The sequence below is a fragment of the Schistocerca piceifrons genome, chromosome 5 (assembly GCF_021461385.2).
Source record: "Schistocerca piceifrons isolate TAMUIC-IGC-003096 chromosome 5, iqSchPice1.1, whole genome shotgun sequence".
Lineage (NCBI taxonomy): Eukaryota > Metazoa > Arthropoda > Insecta > Orthoptera > Acrididae > Schistocerca > Schistocerca piceifrons.
Window position 1 is genome coordinate 409,791,446 of NC_060142.1, and position 27,381 is coordinate 409,818,826.

Genomic DNA, 27,381 nt, shown 5'->3' on the forward strand with positions numbered 1-27,381 from the left:
CAATGGATGTCAGACAAAACTAATCTCTTCTTCATCACTTAACACTTCCGAGCTGAGATGCCGTGGTCCACACAGTTCGCCCATTGTCCCTGGAGGATGCCTTCCGCAGTCGATGGCGAAACGTCAGGGGAGAGTTTTATGTATGGACCACGGCATCTCAGCCCGGAAGTGTTAAGTGATGACAACACCTGCCGTGAAAGCCTTCATTCTATGAATAATCTCTTCTTGCCAAGAGTTGACCATGAATGTCTGGGAATTTTTCGCAAAAACTCCTAATCCTGTAGATATTTGATAAGCTCTTTCCTGTTAATGCTGAAACCCCTTGATGAAATTTGTGCAGCGGGGGAATTATCTCACCATTATTTTTACTTTTTTATTTTTTCTGGTTTACAGCATTCTGCGTCCAGACTAATAATTTTTCGAGTGTCGCGAGTAAGAATGTTGCCTGTAAAGCTTCTAGTTCTGTGACTTCAGTGTGCCAATGATGGCTTCTTCGCCTCTCATTTCGTTATTTAAAAGCCACACAACAGGATCATTCTTCATCACGCCAACTATAGTGGCACAACTGTTGATCGCTGTCGTTGTCAGCAGTGAGACAAAGAGCACAGTCGCCATGAAGTGGCCATGAATGGTGCTGACATGAAACGGTCAGCAGTTTTCGCGCGCCACCGACAGTCTCTACTGGTCGAGGAAATCCCGCGCTTCCAGGATCACTTTGTTTATGTGACAAGATCATAAATAGTCTTTTGTTATTGTTTTGAAAATGAATCGAAAAGTCAATCATTGGCATGGAATTTTTTCAAGGAAGTGGGGGATAATAGTTTGTGAAGTGTACCATCTGCAGTAAGAATATAAACATTCAGCGTATACGACTAATTCAAGAGATCACTTAAAAACAAAGCATGGTGAAAACCTAGAGAACCATGGATTGCATTGTATTGTATTGTATGTTAACCGGGAGCCTAGAAACGACGGAGAGGCTTCGTCCCCGCCGCAGCCGCAGTGGTCCACAACCGCACGACGACTACCGCAGTCCACTTCACCCCTCTGCCGCCCCACACTGAACAACTCTTTCAGGGTTATTGTACTGTTCGGCCCCCGGTGGGGGCCCCTTGTTTGCGTGGTAGAGTAATGGTGGTGTACGCGTACGTGGAGAACTTGTTTGCGCAGCAATCGTCGACATAGTGTAGCTGAGGCGGAATGAAGGGAACCAGCCCTCTTTCGCCAAGGCAGATGGGAAACCGCCTAAAAACCATCCACAGACTGGATGGCTCAACGGACCTCCGAAGTCCGCCGGGCGGATCCGTGCCGGGGATCAGGCGCTCCTTCCCAATACGGAAAGCCGTGAGTTAGACCGCACGGCTAACCGGCGGGCGAACCATGGATTAGTGATAGAACTGAAATTCTAGGGATCAACTTGTGAGCTAGATCTAGTGCAAGAGGTGCAACCAAAAATATGTAAAAGCTCTATAAAAATGTTTTAACAGAAATCAGCTGTACGACGCCAGTTCAAAGAAAAAAAAAAGAACTTGTTTCTCTTTATGTACAGATGATCGCTATCAATATGCTCCCATACAGAGCTTCCGACCATCAAATTTAAAAAAAATTTGTTCATGCCTTAGACAGAAGATAAAGAACAAATTTTAAAAAAAGGCCTTCCAAAATGCAATTTTTTTAGTCTTACAGCGGAGATATGGACAAGCAACGTGAATGAAGGCATATTGGCATTGACTTGCTACTCTTTAATGGACGAAAAATCAGCTTCACCCATATTAAAAGTGACAGAAATTGTAGTTTATCATAGCGCAGAATCCGTGGCACATGTAAGTAACAGTTTTTAAAATGTTTCTTTTTTTAATTTGTCAATGCCATGCTGTGTTTCAGTTCATTCTTGTGATCCATGCAAGTTGAGTCGGTGTAGCTTGTAAAGTTTTTGCTAGCAGTTTTACCTTTCCCCCCCCCCCCCCTCGCGCCTCACCCACTTGTCGATAGAAATTAGAAGCCGTCGCGTCATTTTTGTGTCCCGTTTGCGGACACTGCCAGCCTTAACAAATCATTGAATAATTGTGTTACGACACGTTTAATTTATTTTCTTACTCATTACTATAAATAAGCAACACATTTGAAAGCAGACGTCTCTATAAAGCGCTTTCTCGAAACGTTGTTACTTACGCGCGTCACTATAGCGGATCGCCCAAAGCTTACACTTAGAGAGATGCATTTCAAGTTTGTACGATAACAGAGTAACAAGTGAGAAACGAACGCGCACTCCAACACCGTCTGCACCAAAATTAATATAGCATAGCAAAATCATCTGGTCGTGGTGTTACAATTACTGTCTTGCTGTCTTCCGAATATTTAAACAAAGTGCTTTGGGGTGCGATTTATACGGAAGTGTTGTCCACTGTGTTAGCGAATCGGAACAAAATTAAAACTACCGGTGAGTATAAAATAGCGTTAATATTAATGCATATTTCTGGCCAAAAAAGGCTAATCATAGCAAGTTGTAAAGTTGACCGCATTAACTGAATCGGAACTTTCGAACGTTAGTGGAAAACTCTCAGTTATTGTGTACTGGAAGCTGTTATATCGCATCTACAGCGAAGCCAACGAAACTCCGTCCATCAATATCCGTCAAGAGCAAACTTTGGGCGACCCGGATTTATTATAGGAATAATCGGTATGACGGGTGAAGATACTAACACTGCCGTCTTTCCCCGCCCCTTTCCTTGCCCTTCATCACTATTTTGCTCTTTATGCTTTTCCGTGCGCTTCCCTCGGCGAACGCCACAATTCCCAAGAAAACTTTTGCAAGCTATACACTTCGTGTCGACTGTATTAAGATCACGAGTGGCGCCGACCTCGGCGGTGTAGCAGCTGTAGCACTACAGTAGAGTGATGGCACTATTCTTTTGTATTGACCGTCATCTCTACTCATAAAAAATACAAGGAGCAACGAAGCCACCCCTGGTTTTTTCAGTACGCTTTCACTACACCTTGTTATTCCTGTAGGCAGTTTATATCACATCTGCGGCAGCTCATCAGCACGCACGCCTAAAGTAGCAGCATTGCACGGCAGACCAGTAAACATTTCCCCTCTCGTATACCTATTCATCGTGGTGACCGCCTTCTTCTTCTTCTTCTCCTTCTTACTCTTCCTGCTGTTCCCGTGTTTCTAAGACGCTGAAGCTACACTGAGCATCGACAAGTAACATATAGACCTAATTTTCATGAGAATTATTTTTCTGTATACGACAGTAACTTTTCAGATAACAAGATACTGAAAAAACAATTTTTTTGAGAACATTATGCGAAATTTCGGACATATTGGCACATGATTTTAACATTACTGATTTTTTTTCCAGGTCATCAATCAAATCTCACAGGAGTACAATATTAGTGATAAGACAGTAATAGTGGTTACAGACAACGCTGCAGTCATGAAAAAACTGCCGAAATCTTAATGATTTGACATTCACCCTTTTTGTCCAGTGCATCAACTTAATAATACAAGATTGTTTCGAAGCAGAATCATTTTCCGAAGTTTTATTGAAAATAAAGTCTGTTGTGACTTCCTTTCATAACACTACACTCGCCAGTGAAACTGTGCAATGCTCAAAAAAGAGCAAACAAAAAGAACTGAAACTGATACAAGAGGTGCCGATTCGATGAAGCAGCTCATACCACAGGCTCAAAAGAATTTTTGAAGTACGAAATGAGCTTCCTGTTGCGATCAATGAAAGTTCAAAAGCACCGCCTTTACTCGCAGCAAAAAACTGCTTAGCTATACAAGAGATAATAGATCTTCTTGAATCTTCCGAAGTAGCAACAACAACAATCTCAGGGGAGTCATACGTCGCTGTTTCTTTAATTATACCTCTTATACAAGATATTTGTGCAAAGCTGTCAGACATGTAAAGCACCTTAATGAAGCACGAAGTGTTCTGGATTCCTTGATTAAATGAATCGATGAAAGACTGAAACAATTTCATACACGGGCTGTTCGTATCCTTGCCAATATTGAATCTAGGTTTAAAAAACTTGGCTTCAGGACATTCCAAGAGGCAGACAACGCTGCGCAATTACTTCAGAAAGAGTATGCTACTATCCTCACTTCAACACCAGTACCTGTAACGGAAGCATCCATGAGTAATGCTAGAACCGCTATTGCTACGTCTACCAGTTTGAAATCGGATGATGCACTTGTGGTGTCACCGCCAGACACCACACTTGCTAGGTGGTAGCCTTTAAATCGGCCGCGGTCCGCTAGTATACGACGGACCCGCGTGTCGCCACTGTCAGTGATGGCAGACCGTGCGCCGCCACACGGCAGGTCTAGAGAGACGTACTAGCACTCGCCCCAGTTGTACAGCCGACTTTGCCAGAGATGGGTCACTGACAACTACGCTCTCATTTGCCGAGACGGTAGTTAGCATAGCCTTCAGCTACGTCATTTACTACGACCTAGCAAGGCGCCATAGCATTTGATATTGAGATTATAACATGTACCGTCAAGAGCGATGTACACCAATTGTGGATTAAAGTTAAGTATTATATCAACTACGTACTTTATTTGCTACCATTAATTCCCTTAACTGTTCCAGACTTCACGCCAGTCAGCGTGTAATTAAACGCGTGCATTTCGGCCTCCTCTAGCAACACAGTGTTGGCTCTTCTGCCAACACTTCAGCACTATTTTTGTCCAATCAACGTCGGTGTCGTTACACCAGTCAGTGATTCCATAACTGAGTTACGCCAGTATTTTGAAAAAAACCTGCAGCAGACAAGCGCGCTTGTGTATTAGAATATTGGGAAAAATTGGGTTGCCCTATCCAGCTGGAACCTGGTCGGCTCACTCTGAAAGGGGGTGTAGAAATTAAGTACAAAATGTATTTAATGTAATTACTTTTTATTTAGAACACGACTACTTGGAAGTTGTTGCGGAAGAAGTAGTTGGTAAACCATATTTTTTCGAAAGATTTCAGTTTTTTCAGCAAGTCTTTTTTCCCTTTTACGTGTTTATAAAACTCTATGCAAGTTAGCTTATAGTTAAACTGGCACTGTAAGACTGATTCCACAGTCCCTGGCAGCAGCCGATTTATTTCATCAGGCCACTGGACCGATATCAGTGAAAATACTCTTTCCGCAGTGGCATTGTGTGCCGGAATGGAAAACAAATACTCGCATAATTTTAGCAGTAGGCATTTGTTCAAGACTCGGTTTCCTTAAGAAAGTAAATCCACCTTTCTTCAACGTAGGGTTTAGACTTGCATTCTTTCGCGTCATGCCTAGTTTCTAAAAGATCTTCAGATACGCGTATTCCTGAAAACAATTGTCGCCTGAAATCTCCACACCGTTTTTAGTCGGGTACATAACAGTGTTTTCAATCATCACCCAGTCTCGGGTTTCAGATAGCATCACCCGATCAAATATTTGATATTTATTAAAAGAAATAGCCCATTTCTCTAAGTAATCAAATGCTACGGTATGGAAAGCCATTGTCTCTTCCTCAAATTTCGAAATCAAACTAATTATTTCTTAGTTAGGGTTCTCATTCTTTAATTTGTTCAAATTCATCTTGGTTTGCAAGTCAATAAAAATGGCAGTTTTATTTTCATTCCGACATCTTTAGTGTCGGTTAATATATCCTCCTCCACGCCTTTTTTTTTTTTTTTTTTAACAGAGCCATGTTTGACTGTAGAAACATGAAGTAAAAATCTCCTATCGCATCACTGAAGATAATCTTAAATTATTTTAGGTGGCCTGTCTTCGACCAAAAAATTATTTTAATGGATTCCTAAACTTAAGAATTCTCTCAACTGTTGGCTTTAACGACAGCCATCTTGTTTTTGAGTGAGATAAAAAAGTCTGATGATTGACATCAACGCATAAGCAGAATTCTTTAAAATTCTCTGTCATTACCACGTATAGTGAAATATAATCAAATATTTTCATGACGACTATTTCAATATCGACAGTTAAGACTCCAGCAGAGCTTGGTAGAGTATTCGGGAAAATATGGGCAGAGCATCCATTTTCTTCGCCATTTTTTCCTAGTTCTTCTTTAATTTGGTGAAACACATTCCGCTGGCCGTGTCGATGAAGCCCTCCGAAGTCGGTATTGGATTGTCCTCACAAAAAGCAACTCACTTATTTAATGGAAATTGTAGTTGTCTTACAGTGTCTGGACAAAACTTTGCAATTGTTTCCGATGTTACGTTATTCAGCGTATCAAACTTTAACAGCTTCTACTGGATTCCGACAGTTTCAGTGAAGTATTGAACAACTTCTAAGTAGGCTGTTTAAGTTTTTATGTTGGTAACGTCACGTAGCGCTTTGTATGAAAATCACTGACTGTGCTGTGAGCAGTCTGTGGCTGGTTGGCATTGTTGAAATATTCTCTATTGTAGTGTTGGGCAGTTGGATGTGAACAGCGCGTAGCGCTGCACAGTTGGAGGTGAGCCGCCAGCAGTGGTGGATGTGGGGAGAGATGGCAGAATTTTAAGAGCGGACGATCTGGACGTGTTTCCCCAGAAAGAGAAAATTTGTAATACTGGATATCATGAACTGATATATATATATATATATATATATATATATATATATATATATATATATATATATATTATGACTTTTGAACACTCTTAAGGTAAGTAAATTGTTTGTTCTCTATCAAAATCTTTCATTTGCTTAGTATGCCTATCAGTAGTTAGTGCCTTCGGTAGTTAGAATCTTTTATTTAGCTGTCAGTATTGGCTCTCGCTGTTTTGCAGTAGTTCGAGTAACGAAGATTTCTGTGAGGTAAGTGATTCATGAAAGGTGTAGGTTATTGTTAGTCAGGGACATTATTTTGTAGGGATTATTGAAAGTCAGATTGCGTTGAGCTAAAAATATTGTCTACATCTACATCCATACTCCGCAAAGCCACTTGACGGTGTGTGGCGGAGGGTACCTTGAGTACGTCTATCAGTTCTCCCTTCTATTCCAGTTTGTGGAAAGAAGGATTGTCGGTATGCTTCTGTGTGGGCTCTAATCTCTCTGATTTTATCCTCTTGGTCTCTTCGCGAGATATACGTAGGAGGGAGCAATATACTGCTTGACTCTTCGATGAAGGTATGTTCTCGAAACTTCAACAAATGCCCGTACCGAGCTACTGAGCGTCTCTCCTGCAGAGTCTTCCACTGGAGTTTATCTATCATCTGCGTAACGCTTTCGCGATTACTAAATGATCCTGTAACGAAGCGCGCTGCTCTCTGTTGGATCTTCTCTATCTCTTCTATCAACCCTATCTCGTACGGATCCCACACTGCTGAGCAGTATTCAAGCAGTGGGCGAACAAGTGTACTATAACCTACTTCCTTTGTTTTCGGATTGCATTTCCTTAGGATTCTTCCAATGAATCTGTCTGGCATCTGCCTTACCGACGATCAACTTTATATGATCATTCCTTTTTTAATCACTCCTAATGCGTACTCCCAGATAATTTATGGAATTAACTGCTTCCAGTTGCTGAACTGCTATTTTGTAGCTAAATGATAAGGGATCTATATTTCTATGTATTCGCAGCACATTACACTTGTCTACATTGAGATTCAATTGCCATTCCCTGCACCATGCGTCAATTTGCTGCAGATCCTCCTGCATTTCAGTACAATTTTCCATTGTTACAACCTCTCGATATACCACAGCATCATCCGCAAAAAGCCTCAGTGAACTTCCTATGTCATCCACAAGGTCATTTATGTATATTGTGAATAGCAACGGTCCTACGACACTCCCCTGCGGCACACCTGAAATCACTCTTAGTTCGGACGACTTCTCTCCCTTGAGAATGACATGCTGGGTTCTGTTATCTAGGAACTCTTCAATCCAATCACACAATTGGTCTGATAGTCCATATTCTCTTACTTTGTTCATTAATCGACTGTGGGGAAATGTATCGAGCGCCTTGCGAAAGTCAAGAAATACGGCATCTATCTGGGAACCCGTGTCTATGGCCCTCTGAGTCTCGTGGAAGAATAGCGCGAGCTGGGTTTCACACGACCGTTTTTTTCGAAACCCATGCTGATTCCTACAGAGTAGATTTCTAGTCTCCAGAAAAGTCATTATAGTCGAACATAATACGTGTTCCAAAATTCTACAACTGATCGACGTTAGAGGTATAGGTCTATAGTTCTGCACATCTGTTCGACGTCCCTTGTGTATCAGTTTAGTGTTGATCAGAATAAGTAAAGAACGAAATGTCTGAGTACGTTCAGTTCTGCTCAGCTGTTTAAAAATCAAATAACGTAAGTGGTTTATCAGCACAGTAATTCATTAATTTTTCGAAGGGGACGTTTCAAACTAAAGGAAACATCTTTTGAGCCTTGTTGTTCGTGTGTCAGTGTCTATGCCGTAAAATGAAACTTCTTGGAATTGTTTTATGCATTCGGACGCGGAGTGTGGTGCGAGAATATCTTTCACAACCGCTGTAGCTCTGGTCCCGGCGGTAGACTGCTTTGCGGCGACTTAAGAATCAGGACACCCTGCAGCATTCAGTTTTATGGTACAGTCAAGAGCACTTCAGGATTGTTGACGCTTAACAACTTTATAAACTGTTGTTAGTTCTGCAGCAGCAGGGAGCACTTGTTCCTGAGTTTCTTCTTTAATCATGAATATAGACGCAGGCTTTGAGGTTGATGCTATCGTGAATCTATTTGTATGATTCTTTGTCGATATGTGATGCCACATCTACCTTACCTCCGTGAGTTACTGAGAAGAAACAGCTACAAATCTCACATACCGCTTCCTGATGCGTACGTCCTTTCCTGACAAAAGACCTCTCTATTATACACTCCTGGAAATGGAAAAAAGAACACATTGACACCGGTGTGTCAGACCCACCATACTTGCTCCGGACACTGCGAGAGGGCTGTACAAGCAATGATCACACGCACGGCACAGCGGACACACCAGGAACCGCGGCGTTAGCCGACGAATGGCGCTAGCTGCGCAGCATTTGTGCACCGCCGCCGTCAGTGTCAGCCAGTTTGCCGTGGCATACGGAGCTCCATCGCAGTCTTTAACACTGGTAGCATGCCGCGACAGCGTGGACGTGAACCGTATGTGCAGTTGACGGACTTTGAGCGAGGGCGTATAGTGGGCATGCGGGAGGCCGGGTGGACGTACCGCCGAATTGCTCAACACGTGGGGCGTGAGGTCTCCACAGTACATCGATGTTGTCGCCAGTGGTCGGCGGAAGGTGCACGTGCCCGTCGACCTGGGACCGGACCGCAGCGACGCACGGATGCACGCCAAGACCGTAGGATCCTACGCAGTGCCGTAGGGGACCGCACCGCCACTTCCCAGCAAATTAGGGACACTGTTGCTCCTGGGGTATCGGCGAGGACCATTCGCAACCGTCTCCATGAAGCTGGGCTACGGTCCCGCACACCGTTAGGCCGTCTTCCGCTCACGCCCCAACATCGCGCAGCCCGCCTCCAGTGGTGTCGCGACAGGCGTGAATGGAGGGACGAATGGAGACGTGTCGTCTTCAGCGATGAGAGTCGCTTCTGCCTTGGTGCCAATGATGGTCGTATGCGTGTTTGGCGCCGTGCAGGTGAGCGCCACAATCAGGACTACATACGACCGAGGCACACAGGGCCAACACCCGGCATCATGGTGTGGGGAGCGATCTCTTACACTGGCCGTACACCACTGGTGATCGTCGAGGGGACACTGAATAGTGCACGGTACATCCAAACCGTCATCGAACCCATCGTTATACCATTCCTAGACCGGGAAGGGAACTTGCTGTTCCAACAGGACAATGCACGTCCGCATGTATCCCGTGCCACCCAACGTGCTCTAGAAGGTGTAAGTCAACTACCCTGGCCAGCAAGATCTCCGGATCTGTCCCCCATTGAGCATGTTTGGGACTGGATGAAGCATCGTCTCACGCAGTCTGCACGTCCAGCACGAACGCTGGTCCAACTGAGGCGCCAGGTGGAAATGGCATGGCAAGCCGTTCCACAGGACTACATCCAGCATCTCTACGATCGTCTCCATGGGAGAATAGCAGCCTGCATTGCTGCGAAAGGTGGATATACACTGTACTAGTGCCGACATTGTGCATGCTCTGTTGCCTGTGTCTATGTGCCTGTGGTTCTGTCAGTGTGATCATGTGATGTATCTGACCCCAGGAATGTGTCAATAAAGTTTCCCCTTCCTGGGACAATGAATTCACGGTGTTCTTATTTCAATTTCCAGGAGTGTATAATTATCCTTAGGCATTTTCGTAAGCTATGATAAGTTTATCAGACGATAAACAGTCGACAATAACACTTTAGTCATAGAGGTACATGTTACTACACACTTCACGCCCTACATACCCGTAGTAGTAGTTGTGGCCTTCGTCTGCGAGTAACTAGTGCAACCTACATCCTTCTGTATCTGCTTCTGTATTCATCTCTTAGTCTTCCTCTATGATTTTTACTAAATTGGTGATCCCTTGATGCCTCAGAATGTTTCCTACCAACCGATCGCTTTTTCTAGTCAAGTTATGCTACAAATTTCTTTTCTCCCCAATTCTGTCCAGTACCTCCTCATTAGTTATGTGATACACCCATCTAATCATCAGCATCTTCTTGTAGCATCACATTTCAAAAGCTTCTATTTTCTTCTTGCCTAAACTATTTATAGTCCATGTTTTACTTCCATACATGGCTACTCTCCATACAAATACTCCCAGAAAAGACTTCCTAACACTTAAATCTGTACTCGGTGTTAACAAATTTCTCTTTTTCACAAACGGCTTCCTTGCCATAGCCAATCTATATTTTATATCCTCTCTATTTCGACCATCATCAGTTATTTTACTCCCCAAATAGCAAATCTCATCTACTACTGGAAGTGTCCCATTTCCTAATCTAATTCCCTCAGCATCACCTAATTTAATTCGACTACATTCCATTATCCTCCTTTGGCTTTTGTTGATGTTCATCTTATATCCTCCTTTGGTGACACTGTCCATTCCGTTCAACTGCTCCTCTAGGTCCTTTGCTGTCTCAGACAGAATTACACTGTCGTCAGCAAACCTCAAAGCTTTTACTTCTTCTCCATGGATTTTAATTTCTACTACAAATTTTTCTTTTGTTTCCCTTACTGCTTGCTCAATATACAGATTGAATACAGCAAGGATAGGCTACACCTGTCTCACTCCCTTCTTAATCACTGCTTCCCTTTCATGGCCCTCGATTCTTATAACTGCCATCTGGTTTCTGTACAAATTGCCGTTCGCTGGCTGTGTTTTACCCTTGCAACTTGCAGAATTTGAAAGAGAGATTCCAATCAACATTGTCAAAAGTTTTCTGTATGTCTACAAATTCTAGAAATGTAGGTTTGCCTTTCCTTAATCTATCTTCTAAGACAGGTCGTAGGGTCAGTATTGCCTCGCGTGTTCCAACATTTCTATGGAATCCGAACTGATCTCCCCCGAGGCCGGCTTCTACCAGTTTTTCCATTCGTCTGTAAAGAATTAGTGTTACTATTTTGCAGCCATGACTAATTATACTGATAGTTCGGTAATTTTCACACCTTCAACACCTGCTTTCTTTGGGATCGGAATTACTATATTCTTCTTAAAGTCTGTTGGTATTTCGCCTGTCTCATGCATCTTGCTCACCAGGACGTAGAGTTTTGTCATGGTTGGCTCTCTCAAGGCTATCAGAAGTTCTAATGAAATGTTGTCTACTCCCGGGACGTTGTTTCGACTTAGTTCTTTCAGTGCTCTGTCAAATTATTCACATAGTATCATATCTCCCATCTCATCTTCATCTGCGTTCTCTTCCATTTCCATAATATTGCCCTCAAGTACATCGCTCTTGTATAGACCCTCTAAATACTCCTTCCACTTTTCTGCTTTCCCTTCTTTGCTTAGAACTGGGTTTCCATCTGAGCTTTTGATATTCATACAGGTGGTTCTCTTTTCGACAAAGATCTCTTTAATTTTCCTGTAGGCACTATCTGGTGTCACCGCCAGACACCACACTTGCTAGGTGGTAGCGTTAAATCGGCCGCGGTCCATTAGTATACGCCGGACCCGCGTGTCGCCACTGTCAGTAATTGCAGACCGAGCGCCACCACACGGCAGGTCTAGATACGTACTGGCACTAACCCCAGTTGTACGGACGACTTTGCTAGCGACTACACGGACGAAGACTCTCTCATTTGCCGAGAATATAGATAGCATAGCCTTCAGCTAAGTCAATGGCTACGACCTAGCAAGGCGCCATTTATCCTTTGCCATGTATCTAATGAAGCATGTACAGTAACAAGACCAATGTTCACCAATTGTGGATTAAAGTTAAGTATTCCAGCAGCTACGTACTTTTCTTTATAGCATTCATTACGCATCCTGTTTCAGACCTCACGCCAGCCTGCGTGAGTTTAAGCGCGTGCCTTTCGGTTACCCGTCACTGTCGACTGGCTGTCTTGTTAGTCCACTACAATCTGTCTTACCTGTAGTGAGAAATGCCTCTATATCCTTAACATTTGTCGTCTAGCCATCCCTGCTTCATTTTTATATTTTCTCCTTTCGTCAATTAAATTCAATATCTCTTCTGTTACCCAAGGATTTATACTATCCCTCGTCTTTTTACCTACTTGGTCCTCTCCTGCCTTCAGTATTTCATTTCTCAAAGTTACCCATTTTTCTACTATTGTATTGCGTGACCCTGTTCTTGTCAATCGTTCTCTAATGCTCTCTCTGAAACTCTAACTGCGGAATATTTTACCCCACAGGACGCCATCATCATTTAACCATACAGTAAACCTGCATGTCCTCAGGAAAAATTACGGCTGTAGTTTCCCCTTGCTTTCAGCCGTTCGCAGTATCAGCACAGCAAGGCCGTTTTGGTTAATGTCACAAGGCCCGATCAGTCAATCATCCAGACTGTTGCCTCTGCAACTACTGAAAAGGCTGCTGCCCCTCTTCAGCAACCACACGTTTGTCTGGCCTCTCAACAGATACGCCTTCGTTGTGGTTGCACCTACGGTACGGCTATCTGTATCGCTGAGGCACGCAAGCCTCCCGACCAACGACAAGGTCCATGGATCATCGGAGGAGGATACCCCGTAGGAAATGCTTCAAACGTTACGAACTTGCACTCGCTGTTGATATACGTTTAGAAAGAATCGTTTTATCAGATCGCTATTCAAATGGGAACCGTCCGGTTCTTTCGCGTGGCGCTGCTAGTAGTTCCAGCCCCGTTCTACTGGAGAAGTCTGGTATTACAGCACTTTCCCACCCTACCGTCCATCATCCCCCTCACTCCCAAACCAAGTTTCCCACAGTGGTCGCCGCACTGGGCCACCGCTGGCGGAACATTGCTTCTAATGGGGCCTTCACAAGGCGCTGCTGACCGGCCAAGTCGCCAGTCGCTGTGTTTCAACAATCAGCACACCTCTGTCGGCTTGGCACGCAGTAGAAGTAGCGGCAGTATCAAAGCTGTTCACAGCAACAGCTGCGCCAGCTTAGAGTTGAGGCGTGGCACTCTGCGCCGTTTGAAGGATTGCGCGCCCCAAGAAGAGCTTCTCACGGTGCAGTCACCTTCTGTTCTCTGTTACGACCATTTGTGTGCTGCTGCGTGAAGAAGTGAACTTGACGGTACAAAATGCTTAAACGTAAACGTGTTGTCCTTTCTATGAAGGACAAGTACGAGATTATTAAAAGGTCAGAAGAAGGTGAATGTGCAACCACTTTATCCAATGAGTACAAGGTGGGGAAGTCGACAATTACGGATATAAAAAAACATGTACAGTTCGATTATCCGAACAAATCAATTTTCCGAACACCCATGTCCCCCAATTACTTCGGATAATCGACGCTCTACTGTATCTCGAATGATGGCGCTAGATTTAAAAGATTCTTGCATCTTCGGTCCAGGATAATCAGCTTGAACTTGCTGGCATGAATAAAATTAATTGAGCCTGCTTTTGCGTGCTGCACTAACAGATGGTGCTACTTCAGTACTTGAGCCAAGCTCATAACAGTATTTTGCAAAACCGGAACAAAATTTGGTGTTGTCGGGACAATAAGGTCCATGACGCTGACAGTCCCGATATATCGGGAAGGATGACAACCCTAATGTTACGTGTAATTGACACCAACAGATTAAAAGAGAAGAATCCATATACCTTACTTTTTCTGCTACCTCCCATCATTGAAAATGATCTTACAGTACTAGATTAACAGTTATAGCGTCAATTTATTCAATGCACATGCTTAATTCGACTGCGAGAGAGTTGAGCGCTCATTGTGCTGCGGCATTTACTCCGTGACATCTCACAATTTACAAAAAAAAGAAACTGAGAGAGACTTATGTTCGGGATCTTGCACTAGATGAGCGAAATGATCGATGTTCTTGCGACTAGATTCCTTTGTAAAGCCTAGGCATTGCTGGCAGCTGCCATTGCATAATTTTTAATTCATGTTCAGCTCTAATCAAGGCTAAGGGTGGGCCAACATCATACTGAATTCGAGCATTACCGATGGATGGCACCACGAACTTGTAAGTCATTTTCAGTCAGGTGTCCGGATACTTTTGATCACATAGTGTACTTCTTGAAGAATGGTGCATCTTTCTCTGTATACTATAGATAGCACAATTTTGTCTTTACATTTAAATTCAACAAACACTGATGAACCAAAGTCTATGACCACTGCCTACTGCGAGATAGAATGCCACACGTGGTGTGGTAGGGGTAGTACAGGGTGGTTCTAATTAAACATTCGCTACCTGAGAGGGCCCATGTGGAAACGAGGACAATGGAATTTTGTGGGAACGTTTTTAAGCACATGCAGAAGAGAAATAAAGTCTTCTGCCAGCGTGTGTAGTGCCAACAGTAAAATTCGGAGGCGGTGGTGTTATTTTGCGGACATTGAAGGAAACGTATTCATTTCCACATGCGAGGGTAACATTTTTTAATCGTGTACCATGTTAACTTTCCAATCTACAAACGTTGCTCGATGTGACGACTATCTTCAACTGCAACCGCAGTAGGGATAACATTTCACAAATGTTCACAGCACTTTTCGAACGATCTACTACGGAATGTGCATCTGTCGTGATAGCTCGTGCACAGCTTGAAGAACGCACTTTGCGTCCAGCGTCCTCAACCGTGCCAACAGTAAGTTCTTCAACAATTTGTGGTGCAATTGGCCGTCGGCCTCTCCCAAGGCTAACTCCCAAATCGCCAGTTAATTCAAACTTCCGAATCATGATTTTCAACTAGATGCAGAAAGAGAACCCCTCCCGTATTCCTATCGTTCGTCGACACTCGCTAAGATCAGCAGGACTATTGCCTTCGTTTTGATAACACAGCTTTACGAGTAAAGCCCTGTTCACCTTGTCCAGACCCATGTTGTCTGTCTGCAGCTGTAATGCACACTGATGTCTGTGTTTCAATCCCACGTCGCCGTACCTAACGGAAATTCATGACACTAACACTAATAACATCGCAAATCCCGTAGCGCACAGTCTGAACATCATTCGTATGAAGCTGGGTACCCTTACGGTAAATAGTTTTCCGTCTACACTGGCTAAAGTAGTGAAGGTTTAATTATAACCAACCTGTATGCAAGCGGAGCTAAGGCGAGAGGGTAATCATTCTAGCAAAGCAACATACAGGCCACAAATTTACTGACATAAACGACTTCGATAAAGGACAGATTGTTATGGTGTGGATCGAGCAGATAAGAAACAGTGAAGCTGTTCGCATATTCAGTCATGAGCACTAGAAGGTGAAATCATGAGAAGCAACGTCGCCGCCTCATTCCAGATCGTGGAGGTCGAAGGCTTGCCCGTTCTGTGAAGGAGGACAGGCGGCAATCTGTGGCAACCTGGCGACAGAATTCAATGTTGATGCAGGCGCAAGTATCAGGAGCACACCGTTCCGCGCACATTGTTGTTCGTGGGGCTCCGTAGCAGACGAACTCTTATGTATTCCCATGTTTACCCAACGAAATCGTCAATTGCGATGGCAATGGATTCGTGACCGTCGAGATTAGGACTGTGGATCACTGGAAACGTGTCGCTTCGTTGAATGAATCACGTTTCTGGCGACAACAGATCAAAGGTCGTTATCAGAGGAGCAGTAAGAATTCAGGAGGAACAGATAGCAATGGAGAGGTTGGAGGACATCTATCCTACCTCACAAAGAAGAGAAAACACGCTCCACGAAATGAAAAGTATACTTAGCACAGTACGTGGAATCAGGATAAAGTCAGCTAAGGTAGCCTCGTAGAGAGTTATTGGGGAATATTTAGGTGCTTAATATCAATATTGGAGATACAAAGTTGTTGAACGAACGCAAGAATTCATGTACGGTACCTGGAATGCGAGATTACGCAAGATGACCAAAGCAAGAAATATACCACAAATAGGTACATTCAAGCGAATAAATCTTATCGATAGACTAACAAAGGGGGTCTACTGGTATAAAAAACTGATATGAAGTTGAAGAAGTTCCTGGAAGTGTTCATCAAGAATACTGCTTTGTATCGAATTACTGAACTCAAACATGTAACAGACGGAAAATAAGAAACTGAAAGCGTTGGAAATGCGGTGCCGTATAAAGTTGTTAAAACTGGTCAGATGAACTACCAGCGGAAGAGATAATGGAAACAATAGGTCAGAAAAGAAATACAAGAAACTTCGATTCAAAAAGGGAGAAATATTTTTCTGGGCATCAAGTAACAGTTGACCTAACACACAAAGTGATTGTGGAGAGGAAAACTGAAAGGACAAGTAAAGACAAGAATATGTCGAACAGATTACGGAAGATGTTGGATGTGGTAAATATGTAGAAATGGTTCAAATGGCTCTGAGCACTATGGGACTTAACTTCTGAGGTCATCAGTCCCCTCACTATGGGACTTAACTTCTGAGGTCATCAGTCCCCTAGAACTTAGAACTACTTAAACCTAACTAACCGACGGACATCACATACATCCATGCCCGAGGCAGGATTCGAACATGCAACCGTAGCTGTCACGCGGTTCCAGACTGAAGCGCCTAGAACCGCTCGGCCATTCCGGCCGGCGAGACCAAGAACGTAGTAACACATAGGAAGAGAGGGGAAACAGTATCACGCTATTAAGACAGTCGAAGCAACATTGCGTGAAAAAAAAAGTTAATCTATCAGTGAAGGGCCGATCTCTCTGATGGGTATAGACACAGACTGCTGTAAAATATTTTACGTTTCAATTGACATTATAATAGATATGAATGATCAGGTGATATCTGAAGACTTTATTTATAATTCGAAAATCGATAATGTTCTAAACTGAATTTATGAATAAAGAACAACTGTTGGACCGTTTCACTCCTTCGAACATATTGCAGCTGCAGACTATGTCTCTGCGTGAAAACTATGATGCAGGAAATGGCGTTCTGTTGTTAATGACTTATCAAAATTTTTGAGTACGTGTGGGAATTTTTACAACGTTTTCTAGTAACATCCTGATACTTATAGAGAGCGATACATTTCAAGAGTCAAGAGTCGATAGCGTTGTTTGGATAGCCCTATCTCTTCAGACACTGACAGGCGCGATGCATGAACCTTTATGCTCCTTCGCTTTTCCCCCCATTCATAATAAGTTGCGATATTTCCATAGTATAAAGCAGAGCTTTATAACAATATTTCGCTGGGATTTCTACAGTCGGTTTTTTCACCTAATCAGAAATATTTGCTTTATTCGTGCGACATATCGCGTTAATTAGCGAAGCCTGAATCCACTGTCTTTAGTACTGGATTGGTGTATAAGTTCGTCGCGTATTTCCACAACAGATACACGTAACAGAGACTTTGCTCATCAGTAATATATTCTCCTTCACTATTTGTAACAGTCTGCCAACGCTGGGGTAGCTTTCCGATTCCGCAACTGTAGAAATGACTATAGAATGCATCGAGCTACGTGGCGGAGCCCATTTTCCTACAGAAATGAAATTCCTTGAAGATTGTTCGATGTTGTTGTTGTTGTGATCTTCAGTTATGGTGGAGTAGCGTCACTTCACGCAGTCTTCCCGGTCTTTATTCTTGGTTTGATTCTGCAAGACGTCTCAGTTGCTGACAATAAATGTCAACAGTGATAGTTACACCTCGAGGAAGCAATTCGTAGTACATCACACCGTCGCTGTTCCACGAGATGCATCTTTTGTGGATGCACGCTGGTCTTTGTATGGGGAGTTGCTGCTTTGTTTGGGCTCAGTCATTCCTCTTTTTTCCTTTTGTTAGCATAAGGACTCCGATTCTCGTCACCAGAAACGATACAGGATAGGAGCGGTCGGTGTTGATCACGACCCACGGGCGACGAGCAAGCAGAGATGCACATATTGCCGCCTGCCGATTTTTGTGATTTTGGCTTAGAGCATGCGGTACCCATATACCTAATTTTTGAAGCTTCCCCAGTGCATGTAAATATCGCACGATGTTAGAATGATCACAGTTCACCACATTTGCCAGTCCTATAGTACACTCACATAGGCATTGTAGATTAACTGGTTTAAAGGATCTTCATCAGACACCGAAAGTCTTTCTGAATGTGGAGAGTCACTAACGTCGAAACAATCCTAAAAACGAGAAAATCGTTTTCTTGCCGTGCTCTGTCACATGGCATTATCGCCATACACGGCCAAAATGTTTCTGGCTACCTCCGCTGCTGTCGACCACCTATTGAACTCAAACAGAAGAATTATGTCGAAATGTTACGATTTCTCCACTTGGCACTTCATTTTCTAGCATCCGCAGGTCCGCTCACTATCTCCAGATGACAAAATGACAATGTGTAAACTCAAATAGCAACAGTGAACTACAAATAAAAAGCGAAAATCGATAAATACTCCTATAGGAATCGAAATACCAACACTCAAAACGAAAACGCTAAGAACTTACGCACCAACCTAATATAAGGTTGCGCGTAGCCGACAGTGATTAGTACGTGTTGTGTGTTGGATTTGTTGGTGTTCAGTCGGCGTCCCAGGTCACAAGGCCGCGACAACTCGCTGGCCCATCCTTGTCCAATTTGAACAACTGCTTGCTCTATAGTGTTCTCTTCATCAACGGAACGTTGTATTCGAATCTTCCATCTCTCTGCCTTGCTTTCTGTTTTCACAACTACTAGTGTATTAATCGTGTAAGTACTGTATTTACTTTAAAATCTAAAGACATTGTGCTTCGTACAAAACTGAGCACAACCTGGATTGATCAGTTACTTTTCATAGATAAATAACCCATCAGCTTACCTTCTGCTTCTGATCTCCTTGCTGTGGGTTTCTTTCGCTTGAAGAATCCCATCTGCAACCACATAACAAACCGCTATATTAGTATCAAGAAATTCCTGAGATATAATACATACATAAACAAGAAGAAAATCATAATCCCCGTTAAATGGATTTCTAAATTTCCTAGTAGGTGTGGAAAGACTGTATCTTGAAGATCAACAGGTACCCGCATCGAAAATCGCTAAATGAAATCATTAATGAAAGACATACGAGGATTGCCCAGAAAGTAACGCACCACATTTTTTTTTCTCAGCCGAAAACAATGCTACGAATGCGAAACGTTACGTATGTATTACTTTAAAGTCTCCTGAGAAAGCGCACCAAGTATCCGTCACTCCCGACAGATAGTGTAGCTGCACGACAATTACAAAATGGTGTCTTTAGGTGATGTACGTTACAAGCAATGTGCCGCCACTGAATTTCTCACTGCAGAGAAAGAAACCGTGGGGAATATTCACGAACGCTTGTGCAACGTCTATGGAGCATCTGCTGTCGACGAAGTACACTTAGTCGCTGTGCAAGGAGGGTGAGGTCATCAGAAGGCGTTTCGGCGGAGCTCCACGATTTGCAGTGGTCGAGAGACCATCCACGTCTGTCACACCTGACATATTGCAACGAGCTGATGTCATTCGCGAGGACAGACGCATTACGAGTCGGCAGTTGGCGCTGCATCTGTCAATCAGCAAAGGAAGTGTGGATGCAATTATCCACACTCTTGGATAATCAAAAGTGTGTGCGAGATGGGTCCCGCGATGTCTAACGGTGGATCACAAATCGCACAGAAAAAACATTTGTCTTGATTTGTTGCAACGTTTTGAAGCTGAGGGAGAGGCTTTTTGTCCCGGATTGTGACAGGTAATGAAACCTTGGTTCATCGGTCGATGGAATTGCGCGATTCCCTTTCCCCACAGGAGAAAAAATTCAAAGCAACTGCTTCCGCCGGTAAGGTCATGATCACCGTTTTTGGGATTGTGACGGTGTGTTTTTCATTGATGTGATGGCAAGAGGCGATATCATTTATTCAGAAGTATATGTAAACACATTAACGAAATTCAAGACTCGCTTCCGGCGACTTCGGCGCCACAGGAACCCAGGAGATGTTTTGCTGCAACACGATAATCCTCGGCCCCGGTCTGAGGACTGCTGAACACATCGCAAAACAGGGTTGGACAGTGTTACCCCATCCACCCTACATCCCAGACCCAGCCCCCTCGGACTTCCACTTGTTTGGACCATTAAAATATGCCATTCGTGGAAGACACTTTGAGGACGATGGTGAGGCGATTTACACAGTGAAGCACTGGCTCCGCCACCAGGACAAGAACTGGTAAAAATGGAAATGTCGTGTGGCTAGGGCCTCCCGTCGGGTAGACCGTTCGCCTGGTGCAGGTCTTTCGATTTGACGCCACTTCGGCGACCTGCGCGTCGATGGGGATGAAATGATGATGATTAGGACAACACAACACCCAGTCCCTGAGCGGAGAAAATTTCCGACCCAGCCGGGAATCGAACCCGGGCCCTTAGGATTGACAGTCTGTCACGCTGACCACTGAGCTACCAGGGCGGACACAAGAACTGGTAACGACAGGGCATACACGACCTTGTTTCGCGCTGGAGGAAGGCCATAGAATCGGATGGAGATTATGTGGAAAAATAGGGTATGTAGATAAAACACCATTCTTTCGTGTGTGTAATTCTCATTATGTTCAATAAAAAATTGTTGAAGAAAAAAATGCGATGCATTACTTTTTGGGCAACCCTCGTACTTACGCAGCCACACCATCAGCTACTTTATAAATGTGATTAAAATGTGCTGCTAGTTTTGGTCTGTATGACTATCTTCTGGCATTTGTCAACAATTCCGTACAGTATTTTGGTTTCTGATCTGTTAAACATTTTATACTAACACACTTTGATATCTGGACCGTGAAAAGGAACATGTACATTTCTTGTAAGATCTGTCCTAGTTACGCTTGTTGTGTTCACATCACAACTATTGCGAAAATTTCGTTAAGTACATTGTTTTGCAGATTTATTGTGTAACTTCACTTCCGCGATCACTGCGAAATTATTTCAGCTTCATTGATGAAAAACATATTCCACATGTCTGTAGGCTCTTGTTTTGCAGATATACTTTGTAACTTCACACATGACCATCAACAACGTCAGGTGAGCTGTGTCAAAAAATGGTTCAAATGGCTCTGAGCACTATGGGACTTAACATCTATGGTCATCAGTCCCCTAGAACTTAGAACTACTTAAACCTAACTAACCTAAGGACAGCACACGACACCCAGCCATCACGAGGCAGAGAAAATCCCTGACCCCGCCGGGAATCGAACCCGTGAACCCGGGCGTAGGAAGCGAGAACGCTACCGCACGACCACGAGATGCGGGCTTGAGCTGTGTCCATCATATAAGTAAACAAAGAAAAATTCAGATTAAGCTTTCAAATTTTCTACTGACGATGAATGAAAGAGCAGTTAAATTTGTTTGCCAATATAGTAAGCAGTTTGCACGGTCAAAGAAAGCACTACGTTAAAGGGCTAGTCAAACGAAAACCCAACACTCGCCACAACGTTACCAGGTAATGGTTCCATTCAAAAGTAATCACCACATGCTTTAAGACATTTATCCCACTGGGAGACGAGACGGTCAATTTCTGTTTCATGGAACGCAATCGGCCGCTGAGGGGTCTCTACCGCACCCCACTCTTGCACTTCCTCGTCCAACTGAAACCGATGTCCGCGCATGTCTTTCTTCATGTCGCCGGAGATGTAAAATCACAAGGTAAAATATCCGGGCTGTATGGAGGATGGTGGAGTGTTTCCCAACCAAACCGCTGAATCATAGCTTTCGTCCGATTGGCAGTGTGCGGGCGGGTGTTTTAGTGCAACAGGGTGATTCTGCTGGACAGGATTTCAACAGTCCGAGAGCAAACGGCAAAGCGAACAGAGGAAATATTTCACATCTCTCCAACAAAAGAAATCCAAAACTGTTCACCTCAGTCCCGGTAAGAATACGATGACCTCTTTCTTCGACTGCAGAGGCCCTCCGCTCGTTGAGTTCCTTGAGCGTGGAACCACAATCAGTCCGCTACGGTATGGAGACATTTTTGAGGCGCTATGAAGACATTTTGCAGAAACTGCGACGCACCATAGAGCCAAAACGCTCAGGAACGCTGTCGGACGATAACGTCCGTCCTTATACTGCCAATCGAGAGAAGGGTACGTTTCAGAGATTAGGTTGGGAAGCACTGCAACATCCCCCGTACAGCCCGGATCTTCCACCGTGTAATTCTTACATCTTCGCCGACCTGTAGAATACTGTGTGTAGACGTTGGTTTCAGTCAGACGAGGAAGTGCAAGAATGGATGCGATTGTAGAACCGTCAAAGCAGTCCACCGCGTTCTGAGAAACAGGAACTGATTGTCTCGTCTCCCAGAAGGATAAACGTTTTAACGCGTGTGGTGCTTGCTTTTGAACGGAATCAAATCATTGTCCAACTGTGGTGGGAGTTCGGTTTTCATTTGACTGCGCGTCTTACATCACAGGGCATCAACTACTCTGAATCATGTTTTCTGCACACCTGCTTTGGTACCGATTCATTTTTGCCTCCTACCTTCGAGCACCTTCTCTTGGTAACTCAGAATTGTCCCTCCGATGGACATTACTGAATATACATAGGAGAACTATGAATGTGTGTTAACTATAAGGTCAAGTTAACTGTAGTAATAGTATCACCTCCACTGTCACAACATCGACCGCCACACATTCTTCCTGTTAGTCGATAACTGCTAAACACGGAGTTTCATCGTTCATACGTCGATCTGCCACGATGAAGCATCGAACCACCCACGCACTTAAACACAACAGAAAAGAAACGGACCATGGGTGAAGTGGTTTGAATCACCATTTATAAAGAACAACACAAACGCCAACTTTATTGGCTTCTGACATTACTTTCAGTGGACGCAGTCGCCTTTGCACCACTCTTCCGAGTCAACGTTCAGGATTAACACCGACGATAAATCATTGTTTATACGGTTTATTTTCTTCACACTCCATGGGAAATTCATATTGGAAACTGATTTCATTTCACGTAGCAGATGTTTTTGTTGTTGTTCTTGTTGATATTCCAGAATGATATATTCACTCTGCAGCGGAGTGTGCGCTGATATGAAACTTCCTGGCAGATTAAAACCGAGGAGACGAGATACTGGCAGAAGTAAAGCTGTGAGGACGGGGTCGTGCTTGGTAGCTCAGATGGTAGAGCACTTGTCCGCGAAAGGCAAAGGTCCCGAATTCGAGTCTCGATCCGGCAAACAGTTTTAATCTGCCAGGAAGTTTCATTGTTGATATTGTTGTCCTTAGTACGCAGACTGTTTTGCTGTAGTTCACAGTGTTGAACTATCCGGGAAAATCATCTTAATGTGCGAATAACATCCATATGAAGCTTCAGCCAACCTTTGATCTCACTCTACAATTTTTCCTCCCCACACTTCAGTCTATTACCAAAAGGACGATTCCATGATGTCATACGACGCTTTCTCACAGCCTATTAGTTCCTTAAGTTGTGCCATTTTTGTCTCCTCAGTTAGATTCAGTACCTGCTCATTAGTTAACTAATCCACCGATTTAATTTTCGGCATACTCCTACAGCATCACATTCTAAAAGCTTCTCTTCTTGTCTGAATTGCTTATCGTACAAGGCAACACTAAAGGCAGCTCAATTTCGGAAAGAAAAGCAACTTTGTAATGATTTTTCACCTACAAGCTAGGTGGGTTGGTTTAATTTTGTTGTATGGATTAGTGTACCTACTACAGCAGGATTGCATCCATTACTGGAGGCAACTGACATTATAATGTTCGTTTCTTTATGTCTTTCACAATCCTGCTGTTACAGATAAACTAATCCATACAACTCATAACATATTACCTTTAGCTGCAATAAGGATTATATGGTTTCACTAATATTCCAGACCATATTAATGTAAGAATACAAAACAAGACAATAGTTCATTTGAAGTTTTGTTCCTGTTGCTTTCAAGTGTAAATTTCATGTACAAAGAAAGAGATACAATTTTTCGCAAATATTATATCTTTCTTTTATTTCGTTTTTGGGCATTCAAGCTACTGTTAGTTTTGATTTAAGCGTCGACCGCATAGTGTCTCTTACTAACGTACAACATTATTCGTTCCTACGAAGTTCTTTGTAACAAGCACCTGCTGTATCGTACATGCTGCATGCTGGCTATGTTTCGTAACCATCGATATTTATGTAAGTTGCCTGTGAAAAGTGAGTGATGTGTTACCAACTGTCAATCACAATGGAAGCTGGTACATATATATTAATAACAAAGTCGCCAATACTGTCACAGAAAGCACAGAATTCATTTTTTGGTCCAAATCGCCCTATAAATAATATTAATGATGATATTTTAAAGCATGTTAAGCATGTTACATCTTATGGTCACAGAGACAGCTCCCACCATTACGCTATGAAATAGTCATTTAACTTCCTCTGCATCATCTGAAGACGAGCTTGAGAAGATTCGAAACATTTGAAAAAACTAGCTGGTTGCAGATTTCTGTGTTTATATTGAATAAACATTCAAGTGTTCTAAAACAACTTAATGGATATGCTTAATAAATTGTACCAGTCACTAGCCGCTACTGATCGAACTTAAACGTAGCTAGAGGAGCGAAGTTGCAATGAGTGAGCAATCAAGTCGCAACCTTTGTTACATCTGAATTTATTGTCCACTATTTTGAGAGCAGATGTCCATTCTTCTCCCAGTTTTAACTTTAAAGAAGCCCGTTGTTCATTAAACGACAAACCCTAATCTTCCATCTTTCTCCTCCATAATACTGATATTTGCATATTCCCGGATTGCTATCGTATACCGTTCAGAAACAAACAAAACCGCTATGGATGCTTTCTTTCAGCCTTCGAACCGACGCCTTTACAGGACTCGCAACACGAGGTTTCCTCTCCCACTGCAATACTGAAGCAGCTGGTCTAAGACTTTTCTGGAGATTAAAATGGACAAAATATCGAGAGTTGATTTTCCTCCCATGACATGGCCAGGTAAGGGAAAGCCTTTAGGTTGTAACATTCCGCACTGAACCGATTCTTTCTGTCTGATGAGACTTCTGGGGCCTTGTGCAAAAATTTGATCCTCTTCATCGCATATCATCCACCATGGCGTCACACACTCCAGTTAGGTCTTCTCCCCATGGATGCCACCCCGTCACAGCAATGGCTGCCTGAAGTGGTAACCATTTCTTGGAGTCCGTGTGCCCCAAATTCGACAGGCACATATTCCAAGGTACGCAACAGGAGTTAGTAGCGCTGGCATGAACAGTGCGTTCCCTACATTTTTAGGGAGCTGCGACCTCTCGGGTACTTATCGACCCCCCTACAACAGACTGGCTCCCGTGTTCGACTTTTGGCGCCTAATTCGACCACTCACATAAGAGGTGCTTCAGACAGAATTGCACAGTACGTAGAAAGTGCGCTACAATGGACGTCCTTCCTCGTACAGGCATTACTTAAAAATTTGGAAAATATATGTAGATCTGTCCCAGTCCTTGATGTCGAACACATGTTAGCGGAAAAGGTGTGGGAAAGATGTAAAAATGGTTCAAATAAGCAATGCCCTAGAGAAAAAGCCACGTCGACAACATGGCAACCATCCTACTGACTGGCCAGAGAGAAGGTACAGTCAGAGAATATGACTGTTGCACAGCGGAGGGGGGTGGTGGTAGTGGTGGTGGAGGGGGGGAGGGGGAGGCTAAACTAATACTCAAGAAAACGTAAAACGGTAAGATGTGGACTAACTAATGGGATATTACCAATTACCTCTAGCAACATTAGACATTAGCACCCCCTATCTTTCGAGATATCAACAACTGTATGATACCACATTCACAGCAAAATCATGAGCTTGCTTTAAAGTAAGTACCTTATAAAGGACGGCCACTATAGCAGCATAGATGAGCAGGGCGACCACCACCAAAACGATCCACACCCAAGGAGCCAATGCCGCCCTCTGGATGTTGGGGCTCAGAATGGTAGTCGTCGTATTTGTTTCGCTGGACCTGAAACATGGTACTTGATACATTTAGTAAACGTCTTGTTGTTGTCCTGCACTACACACATTATGTGTAAGTTTGAGTAATAGGTTTTACATTCACATCCTACAGCTCTAGATTCATTTGTGAAAGACACATATGAGGTGTGCTTGGAAAGATTTAAGAATGGCTTGTAATTGTACAATGGTGGTACTTACATGCTACTGTGATGCATCTTCTTTAAAATAGACCCCTTCTGACTGAACACACTGACTGCAACGGTGTTTTTACTTTAGGAAACATTCCTGGAAATTTTTTTTTCTGGAGTGTGTTAAGGACGCTCTCCGTATCTGCCTGGATGTCTTCAATCGAGTCAAATCGCTTCCCTTTCAGAAAAATTTCAATTTAGGAAACAGGTAGAAGTCCGCAGGGGGCAAATCAGGGGAATATGGCGGCTGTGGAAGCACAGGAATTTTGAATTTGGTCAAAAATTCAACGATGGAGAAGGCACGATGAGCCGGAGCATTGTCATGGTGTAGCACCCAACTTTTGTCTTTCCACAATGCAGGCCTTTTCTTCCGCACCTTTTCGGGCAAATGCTCAAGGACACATTTGTAGTATTCCTGGTTAAACGTTTGTCCTCCAGTGGTAAATTCATGATGCACAATACCGGTAGAATCGAAAAATATCACCAACATTGTCTTTACCTTCGACCGACTTTGCCATGCTTTTTTCGGTCGCGGTGAACCTGAAGTTTTCCACTGTGAAGACTGTACTTTGTTTTCAGGATCATATACACATACCCACGATTCGTCGCTTTTAACTGCCCTATTTAACAAATCTGTGTCATTTTTAATCTGATTAATCACTTCTTGGCACACTTCAAGTCGGTGTTGTCTCTGGTCACTTGACAACACTTTTGGAATGAATTTTGCGAACACCCGACGCATATTCAGATCTTCAGAAAAAATTGACTGAACTGC

At 43.4% G+C, this 27,381-nt stretch overlaps 1 protein-coding gene across 1 annotated transcript in view; it reads right to left on the reverse strand.

The window, feature by feature from the left end:
* Window positions 1-27,381, reverse strand: part of LOC124799036 — a 198,208-nt gene that overhangs the window by 83,423 nt on the left and 87,404 nt on the right. Inside the window, exons 11-12 of the mRNA XM_047262573.1 lie at window positions 26,290-26,425; window positions 19,284-19,335 (exon numbers count right to left, since the gene is read on the reverse strand). Of these exons, the coding sequence (XP_047118529.1) occupies window positions 19,284-19,335; window positions 26,290-26,425 (188 nt within the window). The remainder of the gene's footprint in view (window positions 1-19,283; window positions 19,336-26,289; window positions 26,426-27,381) is intronic.